The 20,139-nt window shown below is 43.3% G+C and overlaps 1 protein-coding gene across 1 annotated transcript in view; it reads right to left on the reverse strand.

Annotated features, from left to right (window-relative positions):
• The window catches only part of LOC116507774 (maestro heat-like repeat-containing protein family member 2A), a 49,114-nt gene that overhangs the window by 11,957 nt on the left and 17,018 nt on the right, over nucleotides 1-20,139 (reverse strand). The window contains exons 11-23 of the mRNA XM_032216104.1: nucleotides 18,395-18,468; nucleotides 17,704-17,802; nucleotides 16,160-16,270; nucleotides 10,610-10,751; nucleotides 8,090-8,142; nucleotides 7,833-8,000; nucleotides 7,498-7,617; nucleotides 6,151-6,273; nucleotides 5,461-5,613; nucleotides 3,892-4,023; nucleotides 2,061-2,140; nucleotides 454-562; nucleotides 256-363 (exon numbers count right to left, since the gene is read on the reverse strand). Of these exons, the coding sequence (XP_032071995.1) occupies nucleotides 256-363; nucleotides 454-562; nucleotides 2,061-2,140; nucleotides 3,892-4,023; nucleotides 5,461-5,613; nucleotides 6,151-6,273; nucleotides 7,498-7,617; nucleotides 7,833-8,000; nucleotides 8,090-8,142; nucleotides 10,610-10,751; nucleotides 16,160-16,270; nucleotides 17,704-17,802; nucleotides 18,395-18,468 (1,472 nt within the window). The remainder of the gene's footprint in view (nucleotides 1-255; nucleotides 364-453; nucleotides 563-2,060; nucleotides 2,141-3,891; nucleotides 4,024-5,460; nucleotides 5,614-6,150; nucleotides 6,274-7,497; nucleotides 7,618-7,832; nucleotides 8,001-8,089; nucleotides 8,143-10,609; nucleotides 10,752-16,159; nucleotides 16,271-17,703; nucleotides 17,803-18,394; nucleotides 18,469-20,139) is intronic.

The following is a 20,139-nucleotide window of genomic DNA, read 5'->3' on the forward strand; positions in this document are numbered from 1 at the left end:
TTTTTTTTTTTCAAAAAACAAGGCGTGCAGAAGGTTTGGGAGGCCTACAGAGTGCAAAAACCTTTTTTTTTAATTTACCACTGCAAAATCATGGGGCACCTTATACTCAGGTGCGTCTTATAGTCTGAAAAATACGGTACATAAATTAAGGGAGGCCTAAATTACTGCTAGTCTTGATGACACTATATGTATTTTTTTTAAAAAAACATAGACAGTGCTATTTAAATAAACATGAAGTTCTTCTGTCCAACTCACCTGGAAGATCTGCTGGAGCCAGTCTGAAAAGTCATTCTCTCCTGATCCTGGCTCCAGTAAGGTCTCCATCAGCTCCGACAAGGAAGTCAAAGTACCAGTATATAGAGTCTGAAATGCAGAAGACAACAGCACTTACAGTATTAGTACAGAAAAAGCAGGGGATTACAAAGACCCCTCCTTCAACCCACAACTACTTACTTGACTGGCACCTTCTGCAACCCCGAAGGGAGGAAGAGCAAAGACGTGGCTCAGACAGGCCTCTGCCAGCTTCCAGTTCTCCTCAGGGCTCAGGATTTCTGGCACCTTGCTGAGGAAACAATCATACTCTGTTTAAAAAGCCCTTCCTTGGCCTTCCCAGTTCCCATTATATGATCCAATCACTTTTCTTTCCTTTCTTTTACTGTATTAATACCTCACCAGAGGTCCCAAAGTCAGAACAATCAAAGGCTTTTATGTGCTGGTTCATAGCTCCACATTCCCCAAAGGCCAGTAGTTATGGTCCTTATTGTGAATGCCCACAATTCGGCAGTGGAGAGATCCTGCCAGTTTAACAACCGTTTTGGTGATCGCGTACTTTGCATATGCGAGCTCCGCCCACATCTGAGTCTGACATGCGCTCCACACATGTCATCGGTTACTTCTGGGGAATAACACAGCTGAGACGCGGCAATCTATTCTGCCGCACAAATCAGATGAGAGGATATAGGTAAGTAAAGCGCAGGGGCGCGTGAGCGGGCCAACCTGATCATCAGAGCAAACTAGTTTGCTCCCCAGCTGATTGTCAGAGATACTAGTTCGCCTGCACTGGTCCAAACCGGCTGAATCCCACCCCTGGATTTACGACATCTTCAGTATATGATATCCAAAAAGCAAAGGGTTTCTTGACAGCATCTCCTTATTTACATACCTATTAGCCATCAAATGGACAGCAATCAAAGAAATGCCAAATTCCAGAGATTAATTTCTGACTTGATGAGTGGCTGAGGGAGGTAATGTCACTTCCTCTGAGTTCGCACAACAGCTTCTTTTACAACTCAGTCAAAGAACTAGTAGTTGAATCGCAAAATATCAAAAACCTGGATCAGGATAAACTTGGCTAGATTTGGTAAGCTAAAGATTCAATGTATTGTGCTAATTCAGTGATTTAGTTTCACATGTTGTCCAAACTCAGCCAATGAGGGCTTCTAATTAACTGGGGTGGAGGGCTTGGCATCTGTGCATGCTTTAAGGCAAGGGTCAGCAATCTGCGGCCCTGGAGCCACATATGGCTCTTTCATCTGTCTGCTGTGGCTTTTGCTAGTCGGCTCCATAATTGATAGGGCTTTTGATTAGGACAGGTAGAGGACGCCATGCTAGAAGAAGACTCTATGGTGGGAGAACTGGACTTCCAATCAGTAGAGGAAAAAGGATGCCGCACTAGGTGGTGACTCTAAAGCAAGGATCAGCAATCTGCAGCTCTGGAGCCACATGTGGCTCTTTCATCTGTCTGCTGTGGCTCCCTTTTGCCGGTCAGCTCCACAATTGATAGGACTTTTGATTAGGACAGGTAGAGGACGCTGTGTTAGGAGAAGACTCTATGGTGGGGGAACCAGACTTCCGGTTAGCTCCAGAATTGAATGGGAAGCTTCCGATTAGAACCTTTGTAGCTCTTCGAGTGTTTAAGTTTGCTGACCTCTGCTTTAAGGCATTTTGTGTGCCAGAACTAAAGTTAGACTATGAAATCTGGTTCCTCAATCTTTATTTGGGCTCTGACTGATCCATGTAGGGCTGGTCTTAAAAAGAAGGGCATAGCAATGGGTACTTGCCTCAGGTGCCGAAGGGCCACCATCACCTGTTGACAGACAGGAGTTACAAGCACTTCCGGAGACTCTGTTTTAACTGTATTCTGTAGCAAACAGTATAGGAGGGAAATAAATTGGGCATGATTTAGATTGGGATCCTTCCGTTGAGTTCCCAAGCAACATTCCTCAGTAAAGGAACATTTCAGAATAAGCAGTTGGGGTTTTAGGCCATAACACAGCCCCAGAAACATTCCAAAGATTTCACCATATAATCATTTTTAAAGTAATTGGGAAGGGTCAGTGGTGATTGTGGAATATGAGATGGACTATATTTAATTTTAATGATATGTAAATTTATGAATTCAAACATAAATGTGGCCCTGGCTTCCATCCATCTATCCATCCAATTTATATGGCCACCTGTATAACCAGAAGGAACTCAAGGTGGAGTGTGCGGATATGATTAGAAAAAAGAACATTAAAATGAAAGTTAAGCCCTGATATAATTTGGAATAATTAATAATAAATAATAAACGTTGCATCTATAAACTGACCACATCAGATCAGTTCCCATGGCAGTCAATTGCCAAATGTGGTCCTTGGCATGGAAGAATTGAGGCAAAGGCAACTTTGCAGGATCCAATCTGGGTCGGTCACCAGGACCAGAGATTTTGTCTTCCAAGCTTTCAGGAACCATCCCTAGTATGAGTCCAAAAGCTTGGAAGACAAACCTTCGAAGTAGCCACTCTCTATAGGGAAGGAGAAGGAGAAGCCAGTAAGTGAAAATGCTCATGTTCCTTCCTCAGGACCCAGATTGTTGGGGGCAATATGCTGAGTCTGTAAAGCGTTTAGAGAGGGTTGTAAAAGCGCTATGAAGCGGTATATACCATATTTTTCGGACTATAATACGTACCTTTTCCCCTCAAAAAGGAGGCTGAAAATCTGGATGCGTCTTATATGCTGAATACAGCATTTTTGCCTCCCGAAGCCCCCGCTCCCTTACCATAATGGCCGTGCAGAGCCTGTAGAAGACTTCAGAGAGCTCCTGGGGATTGGGGAGGGCAGAAATAAGTGAAAAACGGGCCGTTTTTTGCTTAATTTTGCCCCCCCCCAACCCTCAGGAGTACTCTATAAGCCTCCTAAAGGCTATCCATGAAATCTTTTTGACAAAAAACGGGCCGTTTTTTGCTCATTTTGGGGGGGGGGGACCCCCCCAGGAGCACTCTACAAGCCCTCTAAAGGCTATTCATGCCTTTTTTTGGGGGGGAAACGGGCCTGTTTTTGCAAAAACAGGCCATTTTGGGGAGGTTTTCAGAGTGCAAAAACCTTTTTTATTAAAAAAAAATGCCTCTTCAAAACCTTGGTGCGTCTTATACTCCAGTGCGTCTTATACTCTGAAAAATACGGTAAGTCTAAGTGCTAACTGCTATTGCTATTCCAGCAAGAGCCACAGCCGGAACAAAAATCACATGGTAGATTTATGTGATTTCCATCTCTTTACAGTAATTTTCCGTGAGACCAGATATAAGAAATCCCTTTCGGTGACCTTTTGCAAGCATCAAGTCAAGTATTTTAAAGAAAATAAACAAATTGTATTCACCAGTGGTGGGATTCACATTTTTTATTACCGGTTCTATGGGTGTGGCTCAGTGGGCATGGCATGACTTGGTGGGCGTGGCAGGGGAAGGATACTATAAAATCCCCATTACTTCCTGATCAGCTGGAACTCGGGAGGCAGAGAATAGATGGGGCCAGTCAGAGGTGATATTTACCAATTCTCTGAACTACTCAAAATTTCCACTACCGGTTCTCTAGAACTGGTCAGAACCTGCTGAATACCACCTCTCCTACTCACCATGAGAAGGTCAAGCAACACTCTTTTTTGAGGCAGCTGGAAGGTAGTAGAATCCCCTTTGCTCTTCGTGGAAAGACTAATTTCTGACACACACTGGGCGAAACTCAGAACCAGCTCAGCATCATTGGCCCTCTGGATGGAAATGAGAAAAGGATGATGGAGGCTGTGTCCAAGAGGAACTTGGATTAAAGGAAGGAAGCACTGAATAACCAAAGGGCTGCCCTTCCTGAGTAAGAAACAATTGACAGTCTTGCTTATAAATAGTGATGTAATTGGTGGAGCATCGATCACCCTTATTAGTGATGTGGGGAAATCAGGAAGACCTTCTGAACACCACCACAAAGGAACATCAGTGTCAGGGTTCCAAGTAACACCCCCAATGAAAGAAGACTCCGAGGCTTGAAATTCCTCAAAGTTCCATTTTATTAGAGGTGTCATATTGGCACCTCTGGGAAAACCCGAATCTGAAAGATTCCAGGTTTTCCCCACCCAAAAGAAAGTCTAAGTCCCTGCCCAGCACCCACATGTCCATCACATGGTCCATTCAAGGTGGCGCAGTGGTTAAATGCAGCACTGCAGGCTACTGCTAGATCAGCAGGTCAGCGGTTCAAATCTCACCGGCTCAGGGTTGACTCAGCCTTCCATCCTTCCGAGGTGGGTAAAATGAGGACCCAGATTGTTGGGGGCAATATGCTGACTCTCTGTAAACCGCTTAGAGAGGCCTGAAAGGCCTATGAAGCGGTATATAAGTCTACTGCTATTGCTATTGCTATATTCAGGCACCGTCCCAACTGGAAATGTCCCCCAGTCATACCCCTCCAGATGCAGGGCAAGACGTCCTTGACTCTCTGAGAAAAGAATGTTATTATGACTACATATCTCCCAAACTCCATAAAATCCCCCCTCCCATTTTCCTACAGCATTGAATGTGGCAGGCTGAAGGCCTAAGAGCCAAGGTGGCACAGTGGTTAGGGTTCAGTACTGCAGGCCACTTCAGCTGACTGTTATCTGCAGTTCAGCGGTTCTAATCTCACCGGCTCAAGGTTGACTCAGCCTTCCATCCTTCCGAGGTGGGTGAAATGAGGACCCAGACTGTGGGGGCGATATGCTGACTCTGTAAAACGCTTAGAGAGGGCTGAAAGCCCTATGAAGCGGTATATAAGTCTAACTGCTATTGCTATTGCTATTGCTAATGCAAAACGTGGCTTCTAGGCCTGACAATCAGTGCTTCCAAAAGCTAGGACCATAAAATATATTTTCCACCGATCAGCCAAGATTTTTCTCATAGATGAAATTATGTTATGCCTTTTAGGAACTATCTTTTTTTACTTTTTTTACTTACATAATGACCTAATGCAATAAGGTAGTCATCTTATTGCAAACATCCATTCAACTTTTGGGCTGGGTGGCATGTAACACAGATCTCCTCCTGTAACTTACACTCTTTATGATTCCAGAACTTATTTTCTCCATCTCCATCCCTAAAAGCATGCTCTCAAAATCCAATGCCACCAATTAAATGAAACAGAATCTTGCTACCCTGATAGCACAACAAAGCAAATAACTCACCTCTGGATTGCTTAGTGTCATATAATGGTGTAGGATCCTTGGCACAATCTCACTGGCCAGATGAGGCACTAGCTGTTCTTGGGAGACACGGATTGCCACACTACCATATAATAGAAGGAGGGTATTCATCACATGTTCTTTCTCTGGCAAGCCCTACAGATGACGAAGAAGACCAATATGGCACAGCCATATTCTGGGTCCCAAATTTGTTTCAGAGAAAATATGACAAGTTAGCAGAAATAATTTGGGTTTTTCTTGCTCAATAAGTATTTTTTCTTTCTAAGTGCCATTTCTTTGAGGTGCTAGAGAAATTCTCTTGAGTCTGACTCAGAAAAAAAAAGATAGAATTGTAAAAGCCTGCTCAAAGAACTTAAAATCCAAGCTGGAGAAGGTTGCCTTCCGTACCTCTCTTTTTAAGCTGGCAAACCAAAGAGACAGAAACAAAGGCCAAAGGTTGTATGAGGCTAAGACCTCTGGGAATTGCAGTGCCAACGCAGAGAAGATGCCTGTGGTAAGGAGCCCGGCATACACATATGATTGCATGTGTTGCATCATCTGCATTCTAGGTCTGACTGAAACATGCTTTAAGCGTGATCTTTTAAAAGGACACCGTGTTCTCATGTGGCGAGCTTCCCAGTTGCTAGTCAAGAGAAGACCAAGAAGATAGCATGAAGTGGTAAATCTCCAAACCTGGCCAATCCTAAAGCAAGCCAAATCTTTTCCCTCAGAAATCTCTTTCTCAAAGCAATGTAGAGCTTCCAGCACCGCCACAAGCTGCCCCTCTGCACAGTAGGCCAGACACCAGCGAGTACCCTGAGGACAAGAGAAGGGGTAGCCACAAAACAGAAGAACTCCTTTGTCAAATTCAGTCCCCCCCCCCTTTTAGGATCTTTTTAACCCCATTTTCTCACTCCTAGAGATATTGAGCTAAATGGATCATTCAATTACAGGCCCTGCCATCATAGAAGAAATCAAAGACGTTTTTAAAATTAACAGCAAATGTGACCTGCATTCTACTCTAATGCTTTTCTCTGACTTGATAATATTTGAAAGTGTCCTCTTCTCTCCAGCATGAGAAAACAAGCCTTCTACTAAAGCAGAACCCAGTGGCAAAATAAAACACGGGGAAGAACCAAAGGGAATACTGTGTGATTTACAACAATAACCTCTTTTGAACAGGTATATTCTTCCAATAATATCAAATGGAATATAGAGAGAGGAATGCTATATAATTCTAGTACACAGGCTCTACATGGGGCAGCCCTTGAAGAGCATTCGGAGACTTCAACTCGTCCAGAATGCAGCCGCGCGAGCGATTGTGGGTGCACCTCGGTTCACCCACATAACACCTATCCTCCGCGAGCTGCACTGGCTACCGATCAGTCTCCGGATACGCTTCAAAGTGCTAGTCGTAACTTATAAAGCCCTTCATGGTATTGGACCTGGGTACTTGAGAGACCGCCTGCTGCCAATTACCTCTCAAAGACCCATTAGATCACACAGGGTCGGCCTCCTCCGGGTTCCGTCTACCAGCCAATGCCATCTAGCTACTACCCGGGGGAGGGCCTTCTCTGTGGCAGCTCCGGCCCTTTGGAACGAACTCCCCGCAGAGATTCGGACCCTCACCTCTCTCCAGGCCTTCCGGAAAGCCGTTAAAACCTGGCTGTGCCGGCAGGCCTGGGGTTGACGGGTTCCCCTCCCCCCTCGACCTGTGTGGCTGTGTGATTCTTGGCTATTTTAACTACTTGTATTGTGTTCTATGTTTCCTTTCCCCCCTTTGAGTTGTTCGCCGCCCTGAGTCCCTCCCGGAAAAGGGCGGCATATAAATAAAACCAATCTAATCTAATCTAATCTAATCTAATCTAGTAAAGCCTTACTTAAAAGACATGAAAGTTATTTCCAGAACACCCGAATACAGAGTCAGAAAGAAGATTAGGATTCCCAAATAACATCATCATCATGTACTGTACGATCAAGGCAAACAACATATAGAACAGAAGAAATCTAGAATTCTCAACAGCAGAGTGTGGTTCTTGCCTTTTGCTGGGCTTGCTCAGTATAATCTGTATGCGAAAGCAAATGCAGGAGCTGCTGGGTCACCCCACCTACATCTCCTGTAGCAGAAAGAGCAATTCCCAAAGTCTTGTAGAGGAAGACCTGGAGGAGAGAAATAAAACAGCTGGAGGTTCTTTAAACATGGCCTAAAGAAACCCAGACCCATCCAAAGCCAACTTCCCGTGTGTAGACTTTAATTTTCAGAATTCTCAACAATGGTCACAATAGTGGAAGATTTACTGTAGGTGAAATCTACAGATTTGAAGGGTCTCTAGGCTGGAGAAAGCTGACATGGGACGTATTAGTGTATGAGTTACAAGGTGGAACTGGTTAGCCTTTTGATGAAGGACATCACCAATATTCTTTATCACACTGACTTTTTCTTTAGAGGAGTTGTGATAGACGCCCATCTGCTTCATGAGTTCCTGCCCCAAGATTAGGTTCCAGCCTTCTTCCTGGTTTCTCTGTAAGGATTTCTTCAGGAACTGTGGAGTCATCAGGAGAATTGAGGAGGCCATTAGAGAGGGTCATCAGTGCCATGGGAAACATTCATGTTCACATCACTGGGATTTACCTCCAGTAGCTTCTGCTCCCAGGCTGCTGGTGGCAATGTGTACTTGCTGTGGCCTTTGGGGAGAGCATAGGAGACCAACATTACCCAGAGAATCAGGAGGAGAGATGGTTCTTTTTAAAGCCCTTTGGAAATGAGAGAAATTTCCATAAAAATATGAGGACCAGATTGAAATGAACCATGCCAACTACACATTAAAAAACAACCACTTCCATGAATTCCAAATATATTGGTGTTCAGTGAACCCTTGAAGTCTGGATGGTTGGATGAGCCTAACATTGTAGGGTTTTCCCCCTGACATCTCTAAGGATGTTTGGACAGATACAAGACCAAAATCACCTTGATTTCTCAATATTGGGCTTGTTGGCATGGAGCCTTGGCTTCAGAAATAAACTTTTTTTCTTGACCTCTCACATTCCTGCATTGTGGAAAGATTTACAGCTGCCAAAAATAATGTATGATTTATGCCTGACATCTTGTGCTTATAATTGATGGTACAGGACAGGTGTTGGAATTTAACTTTCCAACCCATATATTGCTTTAACCAGTTAGGCTTAACTAATTGAATTATCTGAACCTGAAGTAACCCCCATTCTTGTTTAATACAGTGTTTCTCAAATTTAACCATTTAAAGATGTGACTTCAACTCCCAGAATTCCCCAGCCAGCATTGTTGGCTGAAATATTCTGGAACGGCTAAGGTTGAGAAACACTTACTTAGTACCTACTGTATTAAAATTTAGAACCAAGATTAATTGTCAATTGTTTTATTTGTGGTAGTTGGAAATTTAGACTTAGACGACCCACTCAGCCTTAGAAAAGCTACACGTCATGGCTAAAACTTTCTTATACAATTCTTCTTACTGCCACGCTTGAGATATTAGAAGCTAGGACATATATTCTGAGATTACTGTATTGCACTGTACAAACTATGTCTTATTTAAATGGAATTTTTATCGGCATGTGTACAGGCAGTCCTTATCTTACAACAGTTCATTTAGTGACTGTTCAAAGTTACAACGGCACTGAAAATAGTGACTTACGACCAGTGGTGGGTTTCAAAAATTGTTCGAACCTACTCTTGGTGTGGCCTCCTTTGTGGGAGTGGCTTGCCGCCCATGTGACCGGATGGGAGTGGCTTGCCACCCATGTGACCGGATATGAAGATGCCGATGACACTTGTCAGAACCACCTTAAATTACCTCACACACAGCACTGGCATGCATAAGAATATGATGTAAACTTGTTTTTTAAAAGGCATCTTTGGTTTGCGTTAAAACAACTTCAACACACGCAATGTTCTGATTGCACCACAAATGCAGTAGTCATCCTTACCTTTCACAGAGGCACTGAGTTTTATAAATATGAGCATGATAGTATAGAATAATCATATCCAAGGACCAGTGGTGGGTTTCAAAATTTTTTGGAACCTCTTCTGTAGGTGTGGCCTGCTTTCCGGGTCCACTGGTGGAACCTCTTCTAACCGGTTTGGTAGATTTGACGAACCGGTTCTACCGAATAAGTGCGAACTGGTAGGAACCCACCTCTGCTTACGACCCCATGATTACAGGATCAAAATTTGGATACTTGACAACCGGTTCATATTTATGAAGGTTTCTGTGTCCTGGGATCATGTGATCAGCTTCTGCAACCTTCTGACAAGCAAATCAATGGGGAAGCCAGATTCATGTAATACCAGTGTAACCAACTTAACAGCTGCCGGGATTCACTTAACAACTGTGGCAAGAAAGGTAATAAAATGGGACAAAATTCACTTAACAAATGTCTCGCTGAGCATCATAAATTTTGGCTCAATTATGGTTGTAAGCCGAGGACTACCTCAGAGGTGATTTTCAGCCAGTTCTGACAGGTTCTGGAAAACCGGTAGCGGAAATTTTGAGTAATTTGGAGAACTGGCCCCACCCCGCTGCCCCCCAGCCTCCCAGCTGATGTTCTTTCATTGCCCTGAACAACAGAACAGCACTGGAAAGCACATTAGTGAGGTGGGGAGGAAATGGGGATTTTGCAGTAATCTTCCCCCAGGAGTTGGGAGGGAATGGGGATTGTGCAGTATCCTTCCCTGCCACACCCACAAAGCCATGCCCACAAAACCATGTCATGCCCACAAAATCCCACCCACAGAACTGGTAGTAATATGTTTTTGAATCCCACCACTGGGCTACCTGTATATACTTTGGTCAGATACAGTATTTGCCTAAATGCAGGAATGATTTTCAACTGGATAGAGAACTGTATACAGTACTTGTGTTTGCTTGACTGTTTTTTATACAATCGAGGACCCTGTTTTTGTAGTGTCTTGGACCATATGGGCAGCTATACACATATTCAAAGCAAACTGAACAAATTTATCCTTCAAATCTCCCAATCGAACATTTGCAAGTCAGGAAGTGTATGGATTAAAACTAGATATGCAGTGCCATTGTCTGGTTAAAATTCTCCACACATTAACTAAATACATTAGAAGAATACAGAAACATGGTCTCTTTGCTTTCATTTGTCTCACCTTCCAGGTAATGGGCCAGGATGGGCACTTCGACCCACCAATGTTCACCCACACCTTTGTAGAATTCTGGGCGCAAAGCACTTAGCAGGAGAAGCGCTGCAATTCCTTGGCCACCTCCTTCTAAAGGGCAAACTGCAAGGGCCTGCAATTTAGGACAATAAAACATGATTTGGTATCCAAAATTTCAAAACCTTTCCCAAATGCTGCTTTAATCATATTTGAAAAGCTACCTTGAAAAGCAGTTGGAGTTTCCAACTGGCGGTAAGTCAAAATGTAACCCCTATCTTCTGCTTTCAAGCTACACATACCGTATTTTTTAGAGTATAAGACGCATCAGATTATAAAATGTACCAAGGTTTTGAAGAGGCAAATTAAAAACAAAGTTTTTATACTCTGCAGACCTCCCAAAAAAGGCCCGTTTTTCACAAAAACAGGTCCATTTTTTGTCAAAAAAGGACATGCATAGCCCGTTTTCACTCATTTTTGCCCTCCCCAGCCCCCAGGAGCACTCTACAAACCTCCTAAAAACTATGCACAGCCATTTTTGCAAAGGGGGCAGGTTTTGGGGAGGCCAAAAATGCTGTATTAGACACACCCAGTGTATAAGACGCACCCAGATTTTCACTCTCTTTTTTTGAGGGGAAAAAGGTGCATCTTATACTCAAAAAAATATGGTAATTGAGGGATTTCCCTCACAGATTCTGTCTCCCAACCTCTTTGCTGAGTATACATCTAGTATGGGACTTACCCAACTACCAATAGGCTCTTCTATGGCCACATGAACGTGTTGTCTTTCTGTCCTTGAGATGTAGGAAAATACGTGGACATACTGTAATTGTGGATGTAAAAAACACTGCCGCACAGTGACACTTCAACAATGAAACTGCTTTCTTCACATATTGCCCTGTTTCCCTGAAAATAAGACCTTCCCGGATAATAAGCCCAATTGGGCTTTTGAGCGCTTGCACTAAAATAAGCCCTCCCCTGAAAATAAGCCCTCCCTGAAAATATTGCAACACAGCAGCAGCCATGAGGTGACCATGCTGACTGCCTCCTGTACCACAAAAATAATAAGACCTCCCCAAAAATAAGGCCAAGCGCTTATTTCGGGCGTCAAAAGCAAATAAGACCCTGACTTATTTTCGGGGAAACACGGTATAATGGAAGTACTTTCAGGACAGCAAACGAAAGCCAGTTTGGTCTAGTGCTGAGGTCTATGCTGGCTGGAGAATTCTGGGAGTTAGAGTTCACAAGTCTTAAAGTTGCCAACTTTGGGGACCCCTGGTCTAGTGGTTAAGAAACTTGTAAGGGGAAATACAGTTATGTTGACTGATAAGAATATCCCAGAAGAGTCATATTTGGTTTTCCATAAGGTCAATAATCTCATGTCCATATTGCTTCTGCCCCCGCAAAAAAGAAGAAACAGGTTGAAGAAGCTAGGTGTCTGGTCTCTCTCAGTCACAGCTAACATGGCAATAGAGAAGACTCCAGTAATTGGATGGTTTGACAGAACTGATGGACTAGCTGGCATCCAGCAGATTGCCAGCTTTTGAAGGTTTTCCTCCATGCACCTTTAAATACCGTATTTATCGGCGTATAACACGCACCGGCGTATAACACGCATCCCCCATTTTAACACAAAAATTTGAGTAAAAAATTTTTTCATTAAAAATAAATGACTTGGAAGCTCGGAACTTAATGTTGGATTAAAATTTATAACATTAGAACATGAATTATAACATTAACTCCTCAACATAAAGTGCCTTCCTTCCTTCCCTCCCTCCCATCCCTTTCTTTATGTTTTCTTCATGCTTTCTTTTCTTTTTCCTCTGCTCTTTTTAAATCCCCCCCCCCTTCTTCTCCTCCTCTACATTTAGGTTGGATTAGTTTGTACAATGGTCATCAAACTTCTGAAGTAAAAATAAATAAATAAATCATATTTAAGAAGAAGAAGAAAAAGGAAGACGTTTTTAGTTAAGTCAAACGTTTTAATAAAAGTTTCATCTTTTAAGATTTGTCCAACACATCCAATTGTAACCTTAACAGTAAAGAATATCACCCCAGCTGCTAAAGGTTCAACCAGTCTGAGAACCATTGAAAAGACAACAGTGCAAAATCCAAAAGACACAACTTCCTCACCGCCATTGCTTTGGTACCAAATCTTTGAGGAAGGGGCTCCAGAAAGAAGGAGGAGGAGGAGGAGGAGGAGGAGGAGGGAACTAAAGAGAGCTTTTACCGAGTCTGCGCCCCACAGCCAGGACTGTCCTGGCGCCCCTCAAGCCGCGTTTCTTCCCCGCAAAGCCCTTCGGGCAACCCGAGAGTTCCTTTTGGCGCCAGAAGGGCTTTGCAGGAAGAAACGCCGCGTTTCTTCCTGCAAAGCCCTTCTGGCGTCAAGCGGAACTCTCGGGTTGCCCGAAGGGCTTTGCGGGGAAGAAACGCGGCTTGAGGGGCGCAAGGACAGTCCTGGTTGTGGGGCGCAGACTCGGTAAAAGCTCTCTTTAGTTCCCTCCTCCTCCCCCTCCTTCCACAGTCTGTGTGACGCTGCCGCCAGGCTGAGAGCTGCCGCTGAAACAAGTTTGGGAAGGTCCTTTGCAGGCAGCCAGTTCTAGCTGCCTGCAAAGGACTTCCCCACGTTTGCTTTGAAAGAAACCTCTGCGCGGGAGTTAGAAACCTCTGCGCGGGGGTTTCTTGCGGCCGCGCACCTTAGAGGGAACAGTGGATCCGGCGTATAACGCGCAGTATCGGCGTATAACACGCAGGCAGGGTTTCAGCTTACAATTTTAGTTTTAAAACTGCGTGTTATACGCCGATAAATACGGTATCTACATTGGAGATAATATATTGGAATGTAAATAGAAATGTTTCTTGTCACTTTAGCCTTTCTGGCCATTGCTGGTTAGATGTGCTATGACAATTCCTCCTCTGAGCAGATGTTGTCTGTCATTATTTTAGGACGAATGGGGACCTGGGAAACCAATTGATTGACTTCCTGCATCAAACTTCCTACAACAAGGCATGTGAAGGAGAGAGAAACCTGGTCCCTGCAGCTGTATCACTTACTATAAGGCGAGCCATCAATCCCTGGGGAGTTGGTGAATCTACTGGGAGTGGAGAGAGAAAGAGAGACAGAAATATGGATGAGGCAGGGAAGTACAAAACTTCAGTAAATCATGAAGTGATGGAAACTGATTTCCTAGGTCTAGTGCAGTGGTGGGTTTCAAAAATTTTTAGAACCTCTTCTGTAGGTGTGGCCTGCTTTGTGGGAGTGGCTTGCTGGCCATGTGACCGGGTGGGAGTGGCTTGCAGCCAAGTGACCTGGTGGGCGTGGCCAACTTGTAAAATGTGGTGAAACTCACTTAACAACGCTCTTGCTTAGCAACCAAAATGTTGGCTCTAGAAACTCTGGCATTTGAAGAACACAAGTCTTAAAGCTGTCAAGTTACAAGACCCTTGCACCCCTAACCTTTTAGAAAAAAACCCCAGGGGTGTTCAAACTTGACAGCTTTAAGACTTGTGGACTTCAACTCCCAGAATTCCTCTTCTTGCTCTTCATCTTGATGATGTGCGGACGGGCGGGGGGAGGGAGCTGGAACCGGATCTAAATGGCACTATAGATTTGTGGAACCTCTTCTATAGAAGAGGTTAGAACTGGCAGGAACCCACCCGTGGTCTAGTGACAATGTGCACATTTATCTACTTTTATCTGGACATCACCTGACAAATGGACAGGCTAATGGACAGCATCAGTTCATAATATGATAAGCCTGAGACATTTATAGGTGGCTAGTTGCTTCATAGTCAGGAATATTTGCAAGATTTCCCAGAATCTCTTAGAAAACTGCAGATGCCTCAGCCAGGTTGCTTCCTACCCGTGACCCGTCAAAACCGCGGAGGACAAAATCGCAATCGACGAAAGCGCGCATGTGACGTCATCACAGCGTGACGAAAAAAATTAAAAATTGAAATAAAATTAAAATTAAAGCAAGCCGATTCACATAAAGGTAAGGGTTAGGTTTAGGGTTAGGTTTAGGGTTAGGTTTGGGGGGGTTAGGGTAAGGTTTTCGCTTTATTTTTACATTTTTCGATCACAGCGCGATGTTTTCGTCGCGCTGTGATGACGTCAAATGCGCGCTTTCGTCGAGCGCGATTTTGTACTCCGCGGTTTTGTGGTGGAACCGCTTCTACCATCTCCCCCTACAAGGAATGAAGCAGCCCAGCTGAGTTTTAGATGTGCTGGTACCCACCTGGCTCCAATGTAGCCTGTGTTGGAACAAACCACCTCAGTCGGCGTTCAGCTAGGAGCCGCAAGGCTTGGCACAGAGGTGTAGCCAAACTTGTGTAATGTGGCTGCATTAGATAGTTGAGCAACATTTCCCATAATTCCTACGAGAAAGGAAAGAATAGTTAAACACAGTCTGCTTCTTCTCTAGCATTATCAAATCTCTATGTACCAGTGGTGGGTTGCTAACTGGTTTACTACTGGTTCGCTTCTGCATGCACCATCACTTCTGCACATGCACAGAAGAGTCTGGGTGGGGTGGGCGGAGACTTCCGCCGCTGCCACTACTGGTTCCGCCAAACCGGGCTGAACTGGGACCAACCCACCTCTGGTATGTACAATATATCTGTCTGACCGTCCATCCATTCATCCTCACAGCATAACTTTGGTTAGCTGGGGAATTCTGGGAGTTGAAGTCCACTGATCTTAAAGTTGCCAAGATTGAGAAACTCTGATCTAAAAGAGGCATGGCTGGCTTTTTAAGCTTTCTCAAGTGAATCTCTCACATATTACTCTCAGATGATTTCCTCCGCCTTGTACTAAGAGCATTAAATCCAGATTTTTACATGAAGTTTGCCATTATGTCCCATTTGATCTTTTCCCACTGTGCCAATTCCCTCCCCCCCCCCGCCCCCGGTGCATTTTGTTTCAGGTTTCTCCACAAAATGTCCCAATTTATATGGTAATACCAAAAAAAAAGGAGCAAAATATCAAGGCCAATAAAGAGCATTTATATCAGGGGGGGTCAAACTCAAGGCCCGGGGGCAGGATCTGGCCCATGGGGTACTTAGATCTGGCCTCCGGGACTGCCCTGCAAACAGCAAATGACTGACCCATGGTGCCTCTGCCAGACAAAATGGAGCTCGGGCAGACCACACAGAGCCCATTTTCACTGGCAGGGGATTGCAGAAGGCCGTTTTAGCTGAAAACGGAGCTAGAGAGTCTGTTTTCTTTGGCAGAAAGTTGCAGGAGGCCGTTGCGACTGAAAATGCTTGGGAGTCTATTTTCACTGGCAGAGCGCTCGGGCCAACACAGGCACCCCCAACATGAGGGACGTTGAGCTGGCCACACCCATCCTGGCCATGCCTCCCCCCGCCGAGGTCAAACACAACCCTAACGCAGCCCTCGAGTTTGACACCCCTGATTTATATGAATTTATATGAATGAATTTATATGAACACCACCCCCATGACATGAATGAAGCAAAAGCCAAGACAAGTGATTGCAACGAAATTAAACATAGCTAGCTTAAGTCTTAATGGTCTTCTGACCTGACTTGCACCTCTTCCTGAAGTTACGGCGAAATGGAGAAGATCCACACTGACTCTCTCCATGGCCTTCTCCTTTAAACCTCCCAAAGGAAGATCCCACGTTGGCTGTGTCTGAAAGAGAAAATCGGATATCCAGCCATACCCAGGGTTTGCACATTCTGCTAGATCAGAGTTCCCCAAGGTGGTCAACATCAATTCCCAAAGGTCAAAAGGGCTAACCCAGGGAGTGAATAAATGTCTGAGGATCAGTAGATGGCTGATAAATGATGGCAGGCCAATTAGGGTCAATTAATCTTTGGGGATCTCTGTAAAGCTCCATGCCAGTCTCTAGGCCTGAAGAAGAGGTGGCTAGTGATGAGACAATGTTACTCAGGTTTGGATGGTCAGCTGCCAGTGGGAACAGCCTTGAGTTATTTCTATTATTATGGTAAGTCGTACATTCAGCCTAATGTTTAAACTGGATTCAGCATTTTTATCCAAGGGATGGAATCCTTCCCAAAGGATCTGAGTTTGATGGTATTAGAGGTATTATCCCAGGATGTAAGTTGTTCTGAGTAAAGCTGCCTTTTGCAATTGACTGGTGGTGATTTTGTCAACGCCAATGTATCCATGTGGTGCTCCAGTTATTATAATTATGGTTCATTGATAGTCGGCCATACAATTAGACTGAATTTGGCATTTTTATCCACCTATTGAGTTCTCCCCAAGGTTCTGGAATAGGCAAATGTTGACGTTTGAGAGTGTTACAGGTATTATCACAGGATATAAGTTGTTCTCAGTATAGCTGTCTTTTGTAATTGACTGGCAGTAATTTTGTCAATGTGTTTTCAAGTAGTACTCCAGTTGTTTTGGGATTGAGCCCAAGGCATGTATTGCTAATGACACTAGCTTTGCTTACTATTATTTATTATATTATTAGTTAAAACAGTATTCCTTAATTTTTATATAATAAATATTTGGGGATTGATGAACAATCTGAAACGTCATGAAGAGGTCAATGAACTGAGATGTTTGGGGTATTCTGTGTTAGATTAAGCTAAATGGAATTGGGTCATTTGTAAGGATAAAAGGTTGTGGGAAGGTAGCCATTGCCTTAACACCTGAACGTGAATGTTATGTCAAGCTGTCATACAGGTGAGTTTCTTATGGGCCCTAGCATGTTATGTGACAGCAGCAGTCCTGTTTATTAATCTCTATTTTGAATTCTGAGTTTGGGTAAGGAAAGAATGAAGAAAAAGAAACCCATATGATGATGCACATCCAGAAGCCACGGGAGAATCAACCCTCCTAAATAAATAAAATAAACATCTTGGTACATGAGTGTGAATTCATCTCTTATACTTTTCTTGGTTCCACCCCCATTTTATTGCATTCTTCAGGCTGAGAGTTTTTTCTTGTTTTGTAAAACAGCAATCTGAAAAATAATAGCTGCTCCTGTTAAGAGAAAGAGCACATCCTGCCGAAAATATAAGGAGGATGTCACTGGGCTCATCCAGTTTACTGGATGAAATGACTCCACTGTTGAAATTTCAGATTAGTCTTACCAGCTGATGGGCAGACTTGGACAGCTGCAGAGCAATGTAATTCAGAGGCCATCCTTCAATTTTCTCCAAATAACTGACAGACAGCAGTTTTCTAATAATCTGGAGTGTTGCAAGACAAATCTAATAGCCAGAGATTTGGGGGATAGAAGATGGCATTGAGAGAAGAAAAAAATGGTACCTTGTCAGGGTGGAGAACATGCAGCCCTGTCCTCACTCCTACAGCTATATTTTTACAGTCTCTAATATCTTCCTGAATATATTCATCTCATTTGGTTTCAATTTTTGATATTTTTTTCTATATTTCATTTTAAAGAATTGCAATAAAAAATTAAAACAAAATTTCTATTTCTCTCTCTCTCTATTTTTGCAATCAAAGGCATTAAAGTGTGCTAGGGAAGTTTAATACACCCATTTTATACACCGGTATATACATACATATATACACATGCTACATTTATACATGTATATATACATACACACATATAAATACATACATACATGTATACATGTATATATGTATGTATGTACATACAAATATATATGATGAAATGAATCACTGCCTATTTTGAACACATAATAAAAAGAAGAGACTTGAGAGTTCACAAGGCTACTAATAATTACAAAGTTTTTCACCGGAAAATTGTTATTGACACACATCGGATTTTAGAACTGCCGAGATACATTTTCTCACCAGGGTGCTATCATCAACCAGGACAGCCTTCACCACCTTTACACAAAGCAGCCTCTTGTTCCAAACCTCAGGCACTGAAAAAGACAGGGGCAAAGATGGGAGCTTCTTAACCCGAGATATACAATGTGAAATCCCTGGCTGTTTGGGGCCCTTGTGTGCCACTGTAGACTCTAAAAAGTAATGACTTAAATTGGGAAGGAAAGGCAGGGGGGTGGAAATAATTAAATGCTTAACTGGACAATATATTTAGCCTGTTTAATTCTAGTTAGATGCACAGGTAAATTAAACAAAATCAAATTTAATTCACCTCATAGTCTTACCCGGGGTAATGTCAAAAGGAATCTCCACTTTGATCTTCTGCCTAGAGCAGGGTTTCCCAACCTTGATGACTTTAAGACATGAGGACTTCAACTCCCAGCATAGCTGGCTGGGGAATTCTAGGTGTTGAAGTCCATGTGTCTTAAAGTTGCTACACATGAGAAACACTGGCCTAGAGAAATCATTAACCAAAAATGTAAAAACTCCTTGCGTTTTGTGTATGGAGATTCTCAGTTGTCCAGGTCATGGTTGTGCCATGATCTGGACAATTGATGACCTCATATATTACTGACTTTTGGACAACCAAACTTCTACTTTAGGTATGGGAGTCTGAATGGATTTCCAGGGGGGAAAAATGCAGACTAGAGAACTCAGGTGACCTTGAGGGCACAGATAAACCTCCAAGTGGCCTCAATGACCCTCAGAAAGAAGGCTAATCACCACACAGCTGACAGGAATATAAATCTTTTCATTCTCCACCGTTCAGTCATATCTGAAGAAGTTTCATGGATGAAAATCAAAATGTCTTCAGGAAAAACAAAGAAATTCCAGTTGAATTTGAAAGAAAGCATCTTTGGGATGTCTCTGGGTTTTTCTGCACTGCAAACTTAAGCTGCCAAGCTCCTGTTCATAAATTGCTTGGGAATGAAGCTGGTTTAAATCCATTTCCATATTTCAACCACTTTACCTGCTTTTGCCTGCATTTTGCCTGGGACACCCATATCACAGCCTCAAGCTGATAAATTGAAATCTGCTTCTGTATACAGCGCAGCCATGCTAGCAAAGCAAGTGTCATTTTTTTTCCAGTGCGTGGGGCCCTGTAGTTTTTATATGTGTACTTGCTATAGCTTTTGTGTGAGCAGCTCCTTCCTTCATGCCTAAGTGTACGTAACATCTTCCTATCGACAGATAAACAAAAAATCAGAGAAAGAAAATATCATACAATACAATACAATAGCAGAGTTGGAAGGGACCTTGGATGTCTTCTAGTCCTGCCTAGGCAGGAAACCCTATACCATTTCAGACAAATGGTTATCCAACATCTTAAAGACTTCCAGTGTTGGAGCATTCACAACTTCTGGAGGCAAGTTGTTCCACTGATTAATTGTTCTATCAGGAAATTTCTCCTCAGTTCTAAATTGCTTCTCTCCTTAATTAGTTTCCACCCATTGCTTCTTGTTCTGCCCTCAAGTGCTTTGGAGAATAGTTTGACTCCCTCTTCTTTGTGGCAACCCCTGAGATATTGGAAGACTGCTATCATGTCTCCCTTAATCCTTCTTTTCATTAAACTAGGCATACCCAGTTCCTGCAACCGTTCTTCATATGTTTTAGCTTCCAGTCCCCTAATCATCTTTGTTGCTCATCTCTGCACTCTTTCTAGAGTCTCCATATCTTTTCTACATTGTGGCGACCAAAACTGGATGCAG

This window comes from Thamnophis elegans, chromosome 4 (assembly GCF_009769535.1).
Source record: "Thamnophis elegans isolate rThaEle1 chromosome 4, rThaEle1.pri, whole genome shotgun sequence".
NCBI lineage: Eukaryota > Metazoa > Chordata > Lepidosauria > Squamata > Colubridae > Thamnophis > Thamnophis elegans.